Source organism: Saccopteryx bilineata, chromosome 1 (assembly GCF_036850765.1).
Source record: "Saccopteryx bilineata isolate mSacBil1 chromosome 1, mSacBil1_pri_phased_curated, whole genome shotgun sequence".
NCBI lineage: Eukaryota > Metazoa > Chordata > Mammalia > Chiroptera > Emballonuridae > Saccopteryx > Saccopteryx bilineata.
Window position 1 is genome coordinate 97,630,964 of NC_089490.1, and position 17,807 is coordinate 97,648,770.

The 17,807-nt window shown below is 36.6% G+C and overlaps 1 protein-coding gene across 8 annotated transcripts in view; it reads left to right on the forward strand.

Annotated features, from left to right (window-relative positions):
* Positions 1–14,566, forward strand: part of VEZT (vezatin, adherens junctions transmembrane protein) — a 71,859-nt gene extending 57,293 nt beyond the window's left edge. For 7 of the 8 annotated variants that reach the window (XM_066261703.1, XM_066261758.1, XM_066261740.1 and 4 more), the window contains exons 9-12: positions 2,636–2,829; positions 7,423–7,523; positions 9,619–9,826; positions 13,578–14,566. In XM_066261703.1, the coding sequence (XP_066117800.1) occupies positions 2,636–2,829; positions 7,423–7,523; positions 9,619–9,826; positions 13,578–14,086 (1,012 nt within the window). In that variant the 3' untranslated portion in view covers positions 14,087–14,566. The remainder of the gene's footprint in view (positions 1–2,635; positions 2,830–7,422; positions 7,524–9,618; positions 9,827–13,577) is intronic. The other variant, XM_066261721.1, reaches the window with a different exon arrangement.
* The last annotated feature ends 3,241 nt before the right edge of the window (positions 14,567–17,807 follow it).

The window sequence follows — 17,807 nt, forward strand, 5'->3', positions numbered from 1 at the left end:
TGAAGAATAATAAGTTGCTATTTTTCTAAATAAATTCAGCAGATTTGGTCTTTTTTCTGTAGCATAGGACAAGTTTTTTGGCCCTAGTTGGATAATAACATACAGGGTCTGGCCCTGGCCAGTTGGCTCCGTAGATAGAGCATAAGCCTGGTGTATGAATGTCCCAGGTTTGATTCTCAGTCAGGGGATATAAGAAAAGTGACCATCTTCCCCTCCCTCTGCCCCTTCTCTCTTTCTCTCCATAGCTAGTGGCTCGATTGGTTTGCACATTGGCCTGGGTGTTGAGGATGGCTAGGTTGGTTTAAGCGTGTCACCTCAGGCACTAAAAATATATAGCTTAGTTGATTCAAGCATCGGCCCCAGACAGGCTTACCAGGTGGACCCCAGTCGGGGCACATGTGGGAGTGTATCTCACTATCACACCTCCTCTCACTTAAAAATAAATGTAGGGTCCATATTTGTTGATTTTCTCCTTAGTATGGTTTGCTGGTACTTTGCCTTGGTAAAATGTAGGGTGCAATCATTCCAGTAAATGTTTCTGTAACAGAGACTTGTATTATAGGATTGAATCAGATGAATGGTTGGGTTCATGGTCTTGATAATCAGGAAGGTCATAGGAATAAGATGATATGATTATAGTTTATATACTTGACCCTGGATACCAGACAAGAAGTAGAAGGGAGAGGACAGCAATCAGTTTTGTAAAATTAAAAAGTGAGTCAGAAGGCATAAAGATTCAGTTACATCAAAAGGCTAGTTTACTGGAATGAAGAAGGATGTGATGCACAAAGATAGGAAATTAAGGTCATAAGACATCTTAAGAAGATAAGTTTTTACCTGTCAGTTCAAGGTCAGGCATTAGGTATATAAGGCTGATCTAAAGGTCAGGGCACAGGGAAAATTTAAGAAACGATGAGGCGTGGATGTTCCAGTGGTCTGTAGCTGCTATGATAAGAAAGCGGGTGAGTGCTACCTAACTCAGGCCTGTCTGCCCCAGGGAACATGGGAGGTAAAGCAATCTCAACGTGAGTGGGTAGCAAGGTTGCATCATTATCAGAGGAAAACCAGGTTTTAGTAGAAGAAGCTAGAGTCTCTAAAGAATTAATTTTTGGCAGTAGAATCAGAAACATACAGGGCATAATGTAATACATTATGAGAGAAGATGGCTCAGGGAAGGAAGAGTGCTACCTCTTTAAAAGAGGGGCTCTTTGTACCTTTGTCAGGGATTGTGGATTATGGTGGGAATTATGTTTACTGTTTAAAAATGAAATGTTCTTTATATGCTACTAAACATCACCTTTCAAAGTATTTTAACTAGTCATTAAATACCAGTCATTAACTCTCGTATCTGATTTGCTCTATAGCACTGCGACACACAACTTTTAAAAGTATTATCTAAAAACTGTTTTGTGTTTCACTCCTTTGCTAGTCCCACTCCCACTTTCCCTATACAAGGGCATTAACGCTTTAACTGTTCTTCCTTCCTCCAGAGTATTTACTGCGAGATTGTTTCTGAGGCATGTATTTGCTTTCTCATTTAACCAGAAATCTTAACTGCCTTCAGAGTATAATGTAGACTGGAGTTTGTATAACCATTCTGTAGAAAGCATTCGCTATGACCTGACTGCAGTCTGCCTGTGTCTTTATTTCTAACTCCTTTTCCTTCAATCCATCCAAACCGTATCAATTGCCTTTTTTGTGTCCCTCCTAGAATGACCTTTTTCATCTTTTGTACATTCTCAAATTTTATCCTTCAGTGCTACCTCAAAAGTACCTCTTCTTAGACATTCCCTATTTGTACCCATTGCCGGTAGCAACTTCCCCCCTTCCGAATTCTTACAACACTCTTTTTATCTCTCTCTGCTTGGATAAAACCCAGCTTTACAGTTTACCATCTTGACTCTGAGCAAGTTTCTTTAACTGCCTGGACCTAATTCCTCATCTGTAAAATGGAAATAAAATATTACTTATTTATAATGATATTGTATTTATATTCATGTATAATTTCTTTGATTCAGTTATAAGTGTCTTAGAAGTAGAAGATGGGTTGAACCCATCCAATCAGTTCATGCCTAGTATGTATGCAAGCAATATTTGTTGAATGAATACATACTATTTATAACCTTTTTTAAAAAATGTGGTAGTAAAATACATATAACAAAATTTACCATTTAACTTCTTTTTTAGAGAGAGAGATTGAGAGAGAGGAAGGGAGAGAGATGGGAAGCATCAACTCATAGTTGTGTCACTTGTTCATTTATTGCTTCTTATATGTACCTTGATGGCAGGGGGGTGCAGTACTCAGGCCGAGCCGCATTCAAGCTGCTGATCCTACGCTCAAGTGGGTGAGCCCATGCTCAAGCCGGCAACCTCAGGGTTTTGAACCTGAGACCTCAGCGTCCCAGGTTGATTGTGTATCCACTGTGCCTCCACAGGTCAGGCCCATTTAACCATTTCAAGTGTACAGTTCAGTGGCGTTAAGTACATTCACATTGTTGTACAACCATCACCACCTCCCATCTCTAGAACTTCTTTCATCTTATAAGCTTATTTCTTAAATAAGCCTTGAAAATTATAAATTTACCATTTTATATTTTAGAAATCTCTATGGTGAAAATTTTTCTTTATTACTCAGGGTAATAATTCTTGAAGATGAACTTGAAAAACTTGTTTGTACTAAAGAAACACAAGAACTAGTATCAGAAGCTTATCAAATTCTGGAACAGAAATTAAAGTTGATTCAGCCCCATGTCCAAGCAAGTAACAGTTGCTGGGAAGAGGCCATTTCTCAAGTGGACAAACTGCTACGAAGAAATACAGATAATAAAGGTACCTATGGGAGATTTCCATATTCTACTCCAGGATGATTTCATTAGGTATATTTCTTCTCTCCATGATGAAACAGACTTGACAAAACTTCTTAGTTTACTAGAGAAAAGGCTGAACATAAAAAAAGGTTGACACTAAATATAAATTTTGCCTCTTATTAAAAAAAAAGTCAATATGATATGAAAGTTCCCTAAATCATATACCTCATTTTTTTAAAATTTAAATGAAGGAAGATTTTAATAGTATTTATCATTATTAGAACTTCCAGAATCTCTTTTCCAGGTGGGGTGATAATGAGTGTGATATTTACAGGCCAGAAATTGAGCTTTGCTTTTAAGATAAAATACGTACTTTAGTAATTCAGAAATTGTGTTAAAATGCTATAGTAGGTAGCACTGCATAATTGTTATTAGGAGTCTAAAATATATTAAGTACCATTATTTACTAGTAACACTGAAGTGCCTCATACTGCTAGGTAAAAAGACAATCTTTAAATTCTACACAAACCTGCGCTCATTTGACCCACATTTTATACTTTGCTTTACTAGTTTCATTATATAAATGTTTGGCATATTAATTCTTAAACTTGTGCTGTAAATAAATGCCATGTTTATTCCTTGGACTTTTATGATGAGGTTAATCAGATTTATGTATAGAAATCATATTTTTGCCAGAGATAATTAATACTTTATCATTCTTAGTCATTACTTTGTTTACAGCTAGATCTGTAATACTTTATTTAAGAAACATGCTTATATAAATAAGTCCTTAGATCAGTGGTTCTCAAACTTTTTGAAGTCAGGGTGCATTTAAAATCCTACAAATAATTGTAGGCGGACTATATACAAATTTCTGAAAAATATGTTATAATAATTAAGTCAAATATTAAAGAAAAAATTATAAAGTCCAAGCATGCTTTTATGATAATTAAATGAAATAAATATGACAAAATTAAATTCATTCTGACATTAAAAAACATTTTTATGTTACATTTTGAGTTATGCTTTTTAGAATTCTTAAAAAAGGGGTTAAAAAATAAAAAAACAACAAAAAAGCTATCTTTAGATAGATAGATGATAGATAGATAGATAGATAGATAGATAGATAGATAGATAGATAGATAGATAGATACACTCATATTAGGATTTAGTAAATTCGGCAGGTTCCAGCACAAATGTGTTAAGTTTTTTCATTCTTGTGTTTATGAGATACATGAGCCTGATGTGTCCTAGCGATTTCTTCATGTTTGGGCATATATTTGAAAGGCAAACTCTCATTTCATTGTCAATACATTGAAGAATTCCTCTCTTTTTACTCTTAATTGTGTTGAGGGTCTAAAACCCTAATTCACATAAATAGGATGTTGAAAATTGTAGTAAAATGTTCCAAGCTTTTTTAGATATTGCCACATATTCTTTTATAGAAATCCAAAAGGCTTCAAGAGACAATTCTTTATGTTTAATCATCAATCCACAATCAGTGGATATAGCTACCAGTTCTTCTTCTGTTAATATTAAACCAAAATCACTTGAAGCTTCCATGAATGGGTTTCTAATCCAATCATATTGTTCAGTGTTAAGTGATGGAAAATGCTATAAATTCAATTCTGCCCGTCAGCCTTCAAGTCTTATTTTATTTACACTTAACTTTTGCTCACTTCCAGAATTGGATTCTTCAATATCATGCTTCTTTTTTAAGAAATCTATCCATTTTATTTGAGTGTATTTATCTAAAAATAATATAATGATGTGTTAATAATAAATATAATAATGATATGTTAACAAAAAGAGCGGTGTTTCCATAATGAAATAGTATAATAGAGTAACTATATTTATTTTTATATCTGGGCACATGCCGCGAACCAGCGCAGCTAGTAATTCCAGGTCCCAAGTGGGAACGGTGCGGAATTAAGAAAATACGAGGTCCAGAGGGCCCTGTAATTGCTGCTGGCAAGAACAAAGTTTTCCCAAAAACCTTATCTTGCTTTATTTATAGGGCAAAGTGGGCCATAACAAATCAATGAGATCTTTGATCATGTTTCCAAGGCAACCCAAGAATTTTACCAAGTGCAGAAAACCCCCACCATACATATCATCTTAACTTTACATGGAACAAAGGGTAGAAAAAACTTGCCTCCAATCTTTCCAGGGAACATGGAGGGTAGTGTAAACAATCCAGCACCACAGCTTAACAGCCTTTTACAAGCTAATCAGGCAAGTGAGGTGGGGGGTTGGGCAGACTGTCAGCTTACAGCCAATTCCCCACACCTCTGTCCCTCAAAAATCTAAACTCCAAAAACCCTGCTGGTTTTTTGGTCCCCAACAGGCACATATTTCTCTGGAATACCATAGGGCGCACTTGGAAATCTAGGGCACACCAGTGCACCCTGGCGCACACTTTGAGAACCACTGCCTTAGATAGTAAAAGTATTAACTTTTTTCAAAGGAAATGTTAGCATACTAATTACTGATATATTACCAAGAGATTTCCTTTATATCTCAGATATAAATAGTGAATAATTTTTCTCCAAAGGATAAATTTACCAAGGATTTTTAATAGATGCAAATTTTATGCCTTTAAAATTTTGAAATAACCAAGTCTAGAGTTTTGAGTACATTTTCTATAAATAGAAGCACTATTTATGATAGATACCACTCACCCCTCCTTAGCTTACTCTGAGATGTTGAATCTTAGTTACGCACTTAAACATGATTGTTAAAACTATCTCTTGCCTGACCGGTGGTGGCCCAGTGAATGAAGTGTCCACCTGGGACACTGAGGTCCTGGGTTCAAGACCCAAGGTCCACTGCTTGAGCACGGGCTCACCAGCTTGAGCACAGGGTTACTGGCTTGAGCGTGGGATCATAGACATGATTCCATGGTCACTGGCTTGAGCAAGGGGTCACTGGTTCTGCTATAAGCCCCCAGTCAAAGCGTGTATGAGAAGCAATCAATGAACAACTAAAGTGCTGCAACTATGAGTTGATGCTTCTCATCTCTCTACCTTCCTGTCTCTCTCTTTTTTTTATTTCTCTTTCTCTCTCTCTCATGCACATGCTAAAAAAAATAAAAATAAAAACTGTTTTCTAATCATTGGGAAGATGATAAATAATTTCTTGATTATGCTCTGCATATGTAGCTCAAGCATAATGATATGAATTAAAACAGAAGTAATTCACAGATGTTCCTCACTAAAACACTCATAGTGGCCATGGCTATACAACATTAAATAAAACATTCATTTAAATTTTTTAAGGTGCAGGTGCTTTAAGTTAACTGTATCCTTTTTTTTTAAGTAATTTCAAAATTATAGGAATATTGCAAGAATAGTTCTGAGTATGCTTCATCCAGATTCCCCAGTTGCTCACATTAAACCACCTTGGCCTTATCTATGTACCTGTATGGAAACTCCTAGGGTGAGATTATTCTTAACCATTTGAAAAAAGATGCAGACATGAAACCTCCTTACCTGTTAATACTTCTGTTTGTATTTTTTTAAAACATGAACATTCCCCTGCATAGCCACAGTATACCATCAAAATCAGTAATTAACATGGATAGAATATTGCTGTCTAATCCACAGACCCCATTCTAATTTCACTGATTGATCCAGTAATATTTTTAATGTCCAGATCCAGATCTCACATGGCATTTAGTTGTCATGATCCTTATACTCTTTTAGCCTTTCTTCTTTCATGATAAGTGATTTTTGAAAAAAATACTGTGAGATTATATAAATATCCTTTCCTCATCAAAATTTTCCCATTATTATGCATACACATACCAAATGACTGATAGTATTATTCCTAGATATTAACCCAAGAGATATAAAAATGTAATGTTCACACAAAAACCTATACAAAAGTGTGGTGACTTTATTTATAATCACTAAAAACAAAAAAGAAGCTCATGTCCTTGTGCCAGTGAATAGATAAATTGTTACATCCATTCATATATAGGAATACTACTCAGCAATAAAAATTAAGTACTGATACATCAATAAAATAGAATATCTAATACAGTAGGCTAATCAAAAGAAGTCAAACTTAAATCACCACTTACTATATGATTCCATTTATATGACATTCGTGTATGTGTGTGTGTGTGTGTGAGAGAGAGAGAGACAGACAGACAGACAGACAGGAAGGGAGAGAGATGAGAAGCATCAATTCTTTGTTGCAACACCTTAGTTGTCCATTGATTGCTTTCTCATATGTGCCTTGACCAAGGGCTACAGCAGAGTAAGTGACCCCTTGCTTAAGCCAGCGACCTTGGGTTCAAGCTAGTGAGCTGTGTTCAAACCAGATGAGCCCGTGCTCAAGCCAGCAACCTCTGGGTTTCAAACCTGGGTCCTCCGCGTCCCAGTCTGACGCTCTATCTACTACGCCACCTCCTGTTCAGGTTATATAACATTCTCGAAATAGTAAAACTTAATAGGAACAGAAAACATCAATGGTTACTAGGAATTGGATATGGAGGGGGAGATATGGTATAAAGAGGCAGCGTAAATGTTTTGAGGTAATGGAACTGTTCTATATCTTGACTGTTAATTAGATATTCACTTATTACTGTTTGGCCTGTTTCTTTTTTAAGGCAAACCTGAAATAGCATGTGAAAACCCACGCTGTACTGTGGTACCTTTGATGCAGCCTACTCTCCACATTGCAGACAAAGATCCAATCCCTGAGGAACAGGTAATTGTTTTGTTTTGTTTCATGTACAAAACTTACCTACCTCTATCTGTAATTGATATGGTTAATTATTAAATTTATATCAAATCATTAGTTCTTAGTGCCTTGAGTTTTGTTTTGTTTTTGTATTTTTCTGAAGTTGGAAACGGGGAGGCAGTCAGACAGACTCCCGCATGTGCCCAACTGGTATCCACCCGGCTTGCCCACCAGGGGGCGATGCTCCGCCCATCTGGGGCACTGCTCTGTTGCAACCAGAGCCATTCTAGCACCTGAGGCAGAGGCCATAGAGCCATCCTCAGTGCCTGGGCCAACTTTGCTCCAGTGGAGCCTTGGCTACAGGAGGGGAAGAGAGAGACAGAGAGAAAGGAGAGGGAGAGGGGTGGAGAAGCAGATGGGCACCTCTCCTGTGTGCCCTGGCTGGGAATCGAACCTGGGACTCCTGCATGCCAGGACGATGCTCTACCACTGTGCCTTGAGTTTTAATCCATTAAATCTACTAATAGATTTTCTTGTTCTTCATATCTTTTATTTTATTTATTTATTTATTTTTTAATCAAGTGACAGGCAGGGGGTGGAGAGACAGACTCTTGCATGAGCCCTGACTGGGATCCACCTGGCTACCCCCATCTGGGGCTGATGTCCTGCCCATGTGGGGCCACTGCTCCATTGCTTAGCAACTGAGCTGTTTTTAGCACCTAAGGCAAGGCCATGGACTCATCCTCAGCACCTGAGACCAACTTGCTCATTTGAGCCATGGCTGCAGGAGCAGAAATGGGCAGAGGGAGAAGCAGATTGTTGCTTTTCCTGTATGCCCTGACCGGGAATCAAACCCAGGACTTTCACATGCCAGGTCAATGCTCTACCACTGAGCCAACTGGCAAGGGTCTATTATTCATATTTAGTTTTCCATTTCTTAACACTTAAAGGTAATTAGACACATTAAAAATTAGTGCTTTGGCAAAGGTACCTTCTGTGATACTGGAAATATTTTTACCTTGATCTGCGTAGTAGTACGAGCATGTATACATATGAAAAGGTCTTATACACTTATCTTGGACATTTGACTGCATTTATTTTATACCTCGCTTTCGAAAACCAATTTTTAATGATTGTATTAGATACTGACTAACACTGGTTTTGCTCATCCTAAGAAGAAGAAGTTTTCCTTGGGTCATATAGTCTATTCAGTATTCTTGACTGCAAAGGGAGACCAACCCTACTAAGTTTAACAAGCAAGAAATTTTTAAATATCATTAAGATACCTAACAGAATATTTCAGAGGGCCATATAATTAGGCTTGAACCAGGTTGGGGTAAAAAACTAAAATCACTCAAAAGAATTGTTCCAGTGGCATCATCACTGCTGAGTCACTGGGCACAGACATTACCACATGCTCCATCAGTGCTCCCTTCACAACCTTTGCCACTGGAAACTTCATCTGCCACCATTCTTACCAGAGTGGATTCCTCAAGAAGTCTGCTTCTTTCATAATAAAGTTCTGAATCAAATATCTGCTCCAGGTACATCTGATAAGAGGATCCCAAGTCATTTGCCTGTCTTTGAGTAAACAGGGATCATACCATTTACCTTAGTGAGATAGAGAGCCATAGATGAGATGTTACCCAATCCTACGAATAGTATTCAGATTCCCTTTGACATCAGAAAGCACCACAAATGTCTACCAGAGGACTAACATACTTGACTACTTCCCCAAATCACCAGCCCTGCTAATTTTGATTGGTTTTTACAGAGCTAATCACTGTAATCTTGACTAGATCTGTAGAATGGTCAGAATAGAAAAATAACAATTGAAGTTATTAAACTGTCTTATTTACATTCCTTTTTAGTATAACTTAATTTTTTTTTTAATTTTCCAGTTATCTATATGGTTGCTTTGTTTAATGACCTGTGCTAAGAGCCCTTTTTAATCTTGGGGAGGGGTAGGTAAAATAGTTTCCAGTTATCTATATGGTTGCTTTGTTTAATGACCTGTGCCAAGAGCCCTTTTTAATCTTGGGGAGGGGTAGGTAAAATAGATAAATACTACTAGATAATTATTTGCTCGAAGTAAAATACTTTTTCTTTTATTCACTTTCAGGAATTAGAAGGTTATGTAGATGATATAGATATGGACAGTGATTTCAGAAAGGATGATTATTATTACTTGTCTCAAGAAGACAGAGAGAGACAGAAGCGTGAGCATGAAGAATCCAAGAAGGTACTCCAAGAATTAAAATCTGTGCTAGGATTCAAAGCATCAGAGGCTGAAAGGCAGAAATGGAAGCAACTTCTATTTAGTGATCATGGTAAGCACTGACTTCAGAGTAAAAGGTTACTGCATTGTAGGGCTTTTTTGTTTCTTTAACTGTGAATCCTATTTTAGTTATAGAATTCTTATGACTATAATTTTAGGGACCATCAGTAAGTATTGTACTTTTTCTTCTAGATAAAAAATGAATTTGATCAATTATAGAGTAGGTGTATCATGAAATTGGGATCATACTTTTCATCAGTTATTTGATTTTTTGACAAAATTTGTTTTGGAATGGCTGGTAAGTTGAATAAATTAATAGTGTTTTCAAATTTCATGAATTTGAGATTCTAAATTGTTTTCCTTATATTGATATACATACCTTAGTGAAACAAAATAAATAACTGCGAACATTGATCAAACAAATGAAGTAAGACCTAGGCCACTTAGCTGTATATATCATTAAGGTTACTCAGTGATTTGAGCCATGGGAGCAGAGGAGGTACTTCTGTGCACAGTCACCTTACTTGGATTTGGACACAATCAGATGATTCGTAATACCTAAGATTAGCCTTAAACTCCTTTATGTCTCCCACCCTTCTGTTGTTGAACTTCTTGGGAGGTGGTGAAGGGAATGAGAGGAAGCTTAATACATTAAACTACACTGCTCACAAAAATTAGGGGATATTTTATCACTTCATATTTGTTTTGAAATATCCCCTAATTTTTATGAGCAGTATGCTAATTCCTAGATGAAGAATGATTTCCTATGGATTTCTAAGAAAGTAGAATGGGACTTCCCTTCCATTTTAGAGTATATAGAGCCTTAAAATCAATTGCCTTTCTCTTTTTTTCTTTTTCACTTGAAATGTATAATTACATAACTTCCAAGAAGTTCCTCAGAGTTCTCTTTTCTTCTCTTGGGATCCCTATCACTCTTATTCTCCCTTGTCCAGATGTACATTTATTGTTTTTTTTCTTCTTTCTTTCCATTAGCCTCTTTTAGAGCCCAGGTCCTCATTACATTATACTCATAATAGCCTCTTAGTTGCCTTCCATTTCCAATGCCTTTTTCTTGCAGGGGTCTCCAAACTTTTTACACAGGGGGCCAGTTCACTGTCCCTCAGACCATTGGAGGGCTGCCAAATACAGTGGTTCTCTCACTGACCACCAATGAAAGAGGTGCCCCTTCCAGAAGTGCAGTGGGGGCTGGATAAATGGCCTCAGGGGGCTGTAGTTTGGGGGCGCCTGTATCCTTAGAGATAGCTTCTAAGCTTCTAAGATAGCTTCTGTCCTTGCAAGCTCCCTCCATATTTTTCTCAAACAGCACATATAAGTCCATCATATCTTATTATATTCCCCCTATTTCTAATATAGATATTTTCCTCTACCTGTAGTTATATTTATCTGATTAGACTATATATAGTTCCACAAATTAGCTGTTTTTATTCATGGAAAACATGGCAATTCCTTTACCAAAAATGTATCTTCTCCAAGCTGTCCTCTCTACCAGTCCCCTCTGTGAAACCCTCCTCTGATGGCTCCCGCCCTGCCACCTGTCCTACCACTACAAATCCTCACACCAGAGGGGCACGGTAGTGAAATAAAAGCAAGTCTTGAGCAGCAAAGCACATAGTCAGAATAGAAGATTAGGATCTTCCTAGAAGCAGCAGTAAAAGTACAGTTGCTCTAACCTGCTTATTTATGAACTGGGCCTATATAATTCAGAGATTAGAAGTGTTATGGTTTTTAGGCACTGTTGTTTTGTCTATGCACTTGGGTTTTTTGGTCTCTAATTAAATTATAGTCTCCTTAAATAAGGGTTTTATTATCCTCCACAGTATTCATTGAGCAAACTATTTATTCAACAAATAGTTCTTAATGCACTGCTTATTGTTGTATATTCCTAGCACATAAATCAAGAGATAAATATCCCTTTATTCCTGGAGCCTAATATTCTAGCACAGTGTTAACACAGTCATCAGTTGACCCCTAATATGGATCATATCCACCACCATTTAATTAGCAATAATGAGGAATATCAATCAACTTCTAATATATATATATATTATATTCTTTAAACCAGCAGATTTATAGATTAAAATTACACATGAAGACTGAAAATAGCTTTATATATAAACTTGTATCCTTTTTTTATTGTTCAGTATTTTATTCATATAGCTTTTAAATTATCCTATTGACAAAATAGGCAAAGATAGAACACTGAGAGTCAGACCAGTGGTGGCACAGTGGATAGAGCGTCAACTTGGATGCTGAGGTCCCAGGTTCGAAATCCTGAAGTCACTGGCTTGAGTGTGGGTTCATCTGGCTTGAGTGCAGAGTCGCTGGTTTGAGTGAGGAATCATAGACATTACCCCATGGTCACTGACTTGAGCCCAAAGGTCACTGGCTCAGCTATAGCCCCCCAGTCAAGGCACATATGAGAAAGCAATCAATGAACAACAAAGGTGCCACACAACCTAGAGTTGATGCTTTCCGTCATCTCTCTCCCTTCCTCTCTGTCTCTCTTATTCTCTCTTGCTAAAAATAAATAAATAAATAAAACACTGAAAGAAATGTGTCTCTTTTTCAGGTATATGCTTTTGACAGTTTACATTTATAAAGGCAATAATGCTGATTTAGTTTGTTTGTGGAAATAAGTAAAAAGCTGCTGATACCATAAAATGCTTTTCCCATGAAATTTTTCATTCCATCTTCCAGAGTTGTTTTCATCTCTGCCTACAGGGGTAAAGTCCGAATGGAATTAGAGAGGGAAATTCTACACTGGAACCTGCTGTGACCATTTTTTTCTGGTGTTGCTGCTTCTCTAGTGGAGTTGCTGCAGCTTAGGGATCTGTTTCTTGAAAATGGACATGTTTTACACAATTGTTTTTAAATAAACGCCAGATCTTCAAGATGCACTTTTTTTGTCTTCCGCCATGCTTCATAATATAATGTATTGTACTAACCCCTTATACTGGGAGGAGAGACTGCCTAGCAAGCAACCCACTGCCTACTAACATCAAGAGGGGCTAAATAAAACTTCATTTTCCTTGAAAGGACAACTTCTGCCGTATGGATATATATTTATGTGTTATGCTTTGTACAGTAGTTGATCTTGAATGCAGATTTTATTTCATATATTTTTCTGTTGCATTATAAAATGTGTAGAACTTACAGCTTTACTTTCATCAGGGTCTTGTTAGGTAGTTGGTAAATAAGTTGAGTTGTGTGTTGCATTTGTTTTTCATGCTGTTTTACCTTATATATGTGTGTTGAAAATATGGTTATTATCTGGATTACTTAGGCTTTCTATCTGACACACTATCAGTGAAAGCCATACTGCTCATTCTTTAATGCAGTGGTCCTCAAAATTTAGTGTGCATCAGAACAAAGTGGAAAGCTTGTAAAATACAGCTGGTCCTCACTCCCATTTTCTAATTCAGTAGGTCTGGGGTGGGGCCTCAGAATTTGCATTTCTACCAAATTCCTAGGTGATGCTGACTGATGCTGTTGGTTTGGGGACCACACTTTTTAGAACCACTGCTTTAATATTTTGAATAAGAGAATATATGAAGTGTTTTTAAGTCTTCATCAAAACTGTATCTCATTTAATTTCTTAGGCATTTTATCTCTTATAAAGCTAAATTTATAAATTTATATTTACTTTACCAGAAAGTTTTATTTAGACTTTATTTATTGTTCTATATAAGAAAATATCTATTGAAAGTTTAAATTAAAGTTTAAGTCGTTGCTGGGTCCTTAGTTATTATTTTTCTTTCTTTTTGCTTTTTTTCCCTTTAAAGCTGTATTGAAATCCTTGTCTCCTGTAGATCCAGTGAAGCCCATAAGTAATTCAGAACCATCAGTGGATTCAGATATGGGGAAAGTTGGTAAAAATGATACTGAAGAAGAAAGTAGTAAACCCTCCATAACTGACAATGAAATACATAGTAGGACTGAATGTGAAAACCCACTAGATGATAAAACTAAAGACAGTTCTACAAATGAAGTCTTCCTGCAAGGAGCTGAAGAAAGAGTGTGTTACCAGTGTGAAAGGGAAGATGACTCTCAGAAAGCGGAGGTTGCTGACCTGACTGCTGCCCATCCAGTGCCCAGGGACTCAGCACAGCCCTCCATTAAGCAGAGGCTGGTGCGGCTGCAGCTCTCCCCTGATTTTACCTTTACTGCTGGGCTCGCTGCTGAAGTGGCTGCTCGATCTCTCTCCTTTACCACTATGCAGGAACAGACTTTTGGTGATGAGGAGGAAGAACTACTACTACAAGAAAATAAAAATGACGTAGAAGAAAAGTAAGACCCAAGGTTTACATGAAGGATTTTAAATTGTTCCTCTTATGAAAGTGTTTTTTAGCTTCGAGACTAGCTATTCCTCTAGAAAGGGAAAATGAGTGTAAGTTTACTATATATAAAGCTAAGAATCGAATTTATAGGAAGAACCCTGGTTTGAACCACTGATCTGAAAATAGTAGTTACCTGTGTGGCAGATCTTTTAGGAAAATAAAAGAAAGGTAAGGGCTCTTTTGAATAAACTGTTGTTTTATTTGCAGCACAACTGATTGGTCTTGGGAATTATTTAAGTTCTTTTCATAACAAATGAATTTATCATTTCTTGCCAGAATTTGCTACTATAAAATGACTGGGATAATTCTGCTGCAAGAACATTAACATTTAGTCTGACTCCTTTTTACTGTTTTCTCACAGTTAATAATTACAACTATGTTAATAACAAGTTGTTTGTATTTTATTTTTGTTTATACCAAGTCTTAAAGATACAGGTTCTGAATAAAAAAAAAGAAAAGAGTTGTCATGCAATTGATGTGTACTGGGTTTTGGAACTAAAATATAGTTTTAAAGGTACTTCGGTTATGACATGTTTCTTATGTCTCCTGTTCATTTGTATTTTGTAGTTTATTTTAAGATTTCCTAATGGTATTTTAAAGAAAAACATTGTACCAGTTTACGGATTACCTTTTTAAATTTTTGTGTGTTTATCTTTTTCTGTTTTTGTTGCTTCTAGAAGAGCTGATGTCAAAGTAGGATCCCTGTGGTCCAAGGCCTATCCCCAACTTTGCAGTCCTTTTTATCAGTTTGTTTAGAGATAAGGGGTGTTGTTAACAGAAGCAGGCCGCCCTGTCTCTGATTTCTTGGCTATCCCCTCTCCACCTGAATAAGACTCTGGAAACATTCTGTCCGCTTCCTGGAAAGCATCCTTGTCTCCTTAATACTTCATTTACAAACTACCTCTTAAAGTTGCTTTCCAAATTGTCCTGTCTCATCTGTTTTGTTTTGGGTTGTGATTGAATTTTCAAAGACTGGTATTTTCAGGATTATATTATTTTATTGAAACCTATAGCTCCCATGCACTGACACAGTTTTATAGACCTTATTTGGGGGAAATATAGGGATAGCTTAATTTATGCTGCTGCCCTAGAAAGAAAATTACATGATGAATCTAATTGTTTTTAGAGTTAAGAAACACATTCAAACTGCTACAATTTAGGAGAAAATCTTCATATACCAAAGGGTTTTTCCCCCCAGTTATCTATGGAAATCTAGTTTTATTCTAAGGAAAAATTTGTTCCTGCTTTAAATGAATAGTAGAGATTCTTTGTACTATAAGTGATTCTGCCAGTTGCCAAAATTTCTGTGACTTATCCATAATTAAATCATAGCCTCACACAGGAAGGACTAGAATTTAATAATTTTTAATTTTGTTATTATATCTTATTTTTTATTACATCTGTTTCCCCAGTTAGTTTTATTTAATGCTCTCTAAGGTGATACTTTTTTATTTTGAAAAGTTAATTTTAATCCAGAATTTCTCATCTTCAGGCTGACTGTTACTTAGTTCAATGAAAATTCTTGGTAAAATTATATTACTTGGAACTTTAATTGAATGTTTTTGTGGTATATGTAGTTTTCAAATTTCCTTTCATCTTTTAAAATATTTCTGAGATTAAATATTATCTTTCCTGTGAAAATTCCTAATTTTCTCTCAGAATAGTCTAGAAGTCAGTGCTTCTCCACTTTTTCATGGGGTGCCTATATGAGAATAAGTTGGAGGTCTTATTTTTTCAATGCCATCCTCCCAATTATTCTCAGTCTTTTTGGAATAAAACCTAGGTGATGGTTATGCCCATAAAAACTAAGAACCTCTATGTTGGACTATGTTGGACTTGAAGCTTCTTGCCATGATTACCTTAAGAAATAAAACAGGCCCATGTAATGTAAGTAGGTATTCTTGTTTGTTACTTTTCTAAGAACACTTTACTTTGTTTTATGAGGCTTTTTGACTGGTTTTAATAGCTGTCATCTTCCATCCAAAAGAAACCCTCTAGGGAAAATGTTTTTTGGGGGAAATTTGTAATTGTGCTTTCTACATTTTGGTACTTTAACAGGATAATTCTTGTTAGGAGTAATATGCTGGGAGCTTTTAATATGAATATTTGCATAATTATTTTTGGTTTTTTGGTTTGTTTTTATTTATTTTTGTGACAGACAGAGAGGTACAGATAGGGATAGATAGAAGGAAGGGAGAGAGATGAGAAGCATCAGTTCTTCTTTGCAGCTCCTTAGTTGTTCATTAATTGCTTTCCTCATATGTGCCTTGAAAGGGGGAGGCCACAGCAGATCAAGTGGCCCCTTGCTCAAGCCAGCAACATTGGGCTCAAGCCAGCGATATTTGGGCTCAAGCTAGCAACTATGATCCCGTGCTCAAGTAAGTGAGCCCACACTCAAGCTGGTGAACCCGCGCTCAAGCCAGTGACCTCGGGGCTTCGAACCTGAGTCCTCTGTGTCCCAGTCTGATACTCTGTCCACTGTGCCACTTCCTAGTCGGGCTGCATAGTTTGCTTTAAAACCTGGTACTTGGTCCTGACCTGTGGTGGCACAGTGGATCAAATGTCGACCTGGAACACTGAGGTCGCCAGTTCAAAACCCTATACTTGTCTGGTCAAGGCACATATGGGAGTTGATGCTTCCTGCTCCTCCCCCCTTCTCTCTTTCTCTCTCTCTCCTCTCTAAAATGAATTTTTAAAAAAATTTTTTAAAAGAATGAAAAATAAATAAAACCTGTACTTAATGTAAGAATGCATGAAAAAAGCTATTTAGATCAGTCTTGAAGACAGAGTTTTTATTGTTTAGCTATAGTTAGGGAAATCATGGCAGTAAATGATCTGGTGGCAATTATATGTTAAATTCTTTTTTTTTTTCAGCTTTCATTCAAACTCTACCTTCTGGCCTGCCTGTTGCCAGACTCTTGCTGGCCTTTGATTTGTGGTCCTCTGTTTATTTTCACAATTTGTCTATTATCTGACTTCGTAAGTTAAGTCCTAATTAAATCTAGTTGTATTTATGGCATTCGAATATATTTTATTAGGCAGTGACACACTGGTGCAAGTTTGACTTATGAAGTTATTGGAAACAAGCAAGTCAAGAGAAATACATTTAAAGCAAATTAGTAAGGAAAAAGAATATTGGTTTAAGGGTTTAATACAGAAGAGTAGACCAGAGTTTAAGTCACAGTTTCATCATTTAAAAGAAAAGTATGGCATCATAAATGACTTAATGACGTCACAGGGAGTTTTCCGAGCAAAACCCAAATCCTCCTGATTGCTAAATAATGTTTGTGATTTCTGACTTCTCAGAAATAGTTAAAAATAAAACCTTTGAAGCTAAAAAACAAGAACCTGTTATAAATACGTTAGTAAAATAGGTAAAAAATTAAGAACTCAATTTTCTTAAATAAAATAAATAGTAATATTCTGAGTCACATAATAAAAGTGGTGAAGCTTTTAATATTAAAACATAAAATGATTCGAGTTCTGATACATTTTGGCCCTGGCCGGTTGCTCAGTGGTTGATCATTGGCCCAGTGTGTAGATGTTCTGGGTTCGACTCCCGGGCAGGGTACAAAGGAGAAGCACCCATCTGCTTCTCCACCTCTCCCCCTCTTGGTTTTATAGCTCTCTCACTCTCTCCTCCTCCTGCAGCCATGGCTCTATTGAAGCGAATTG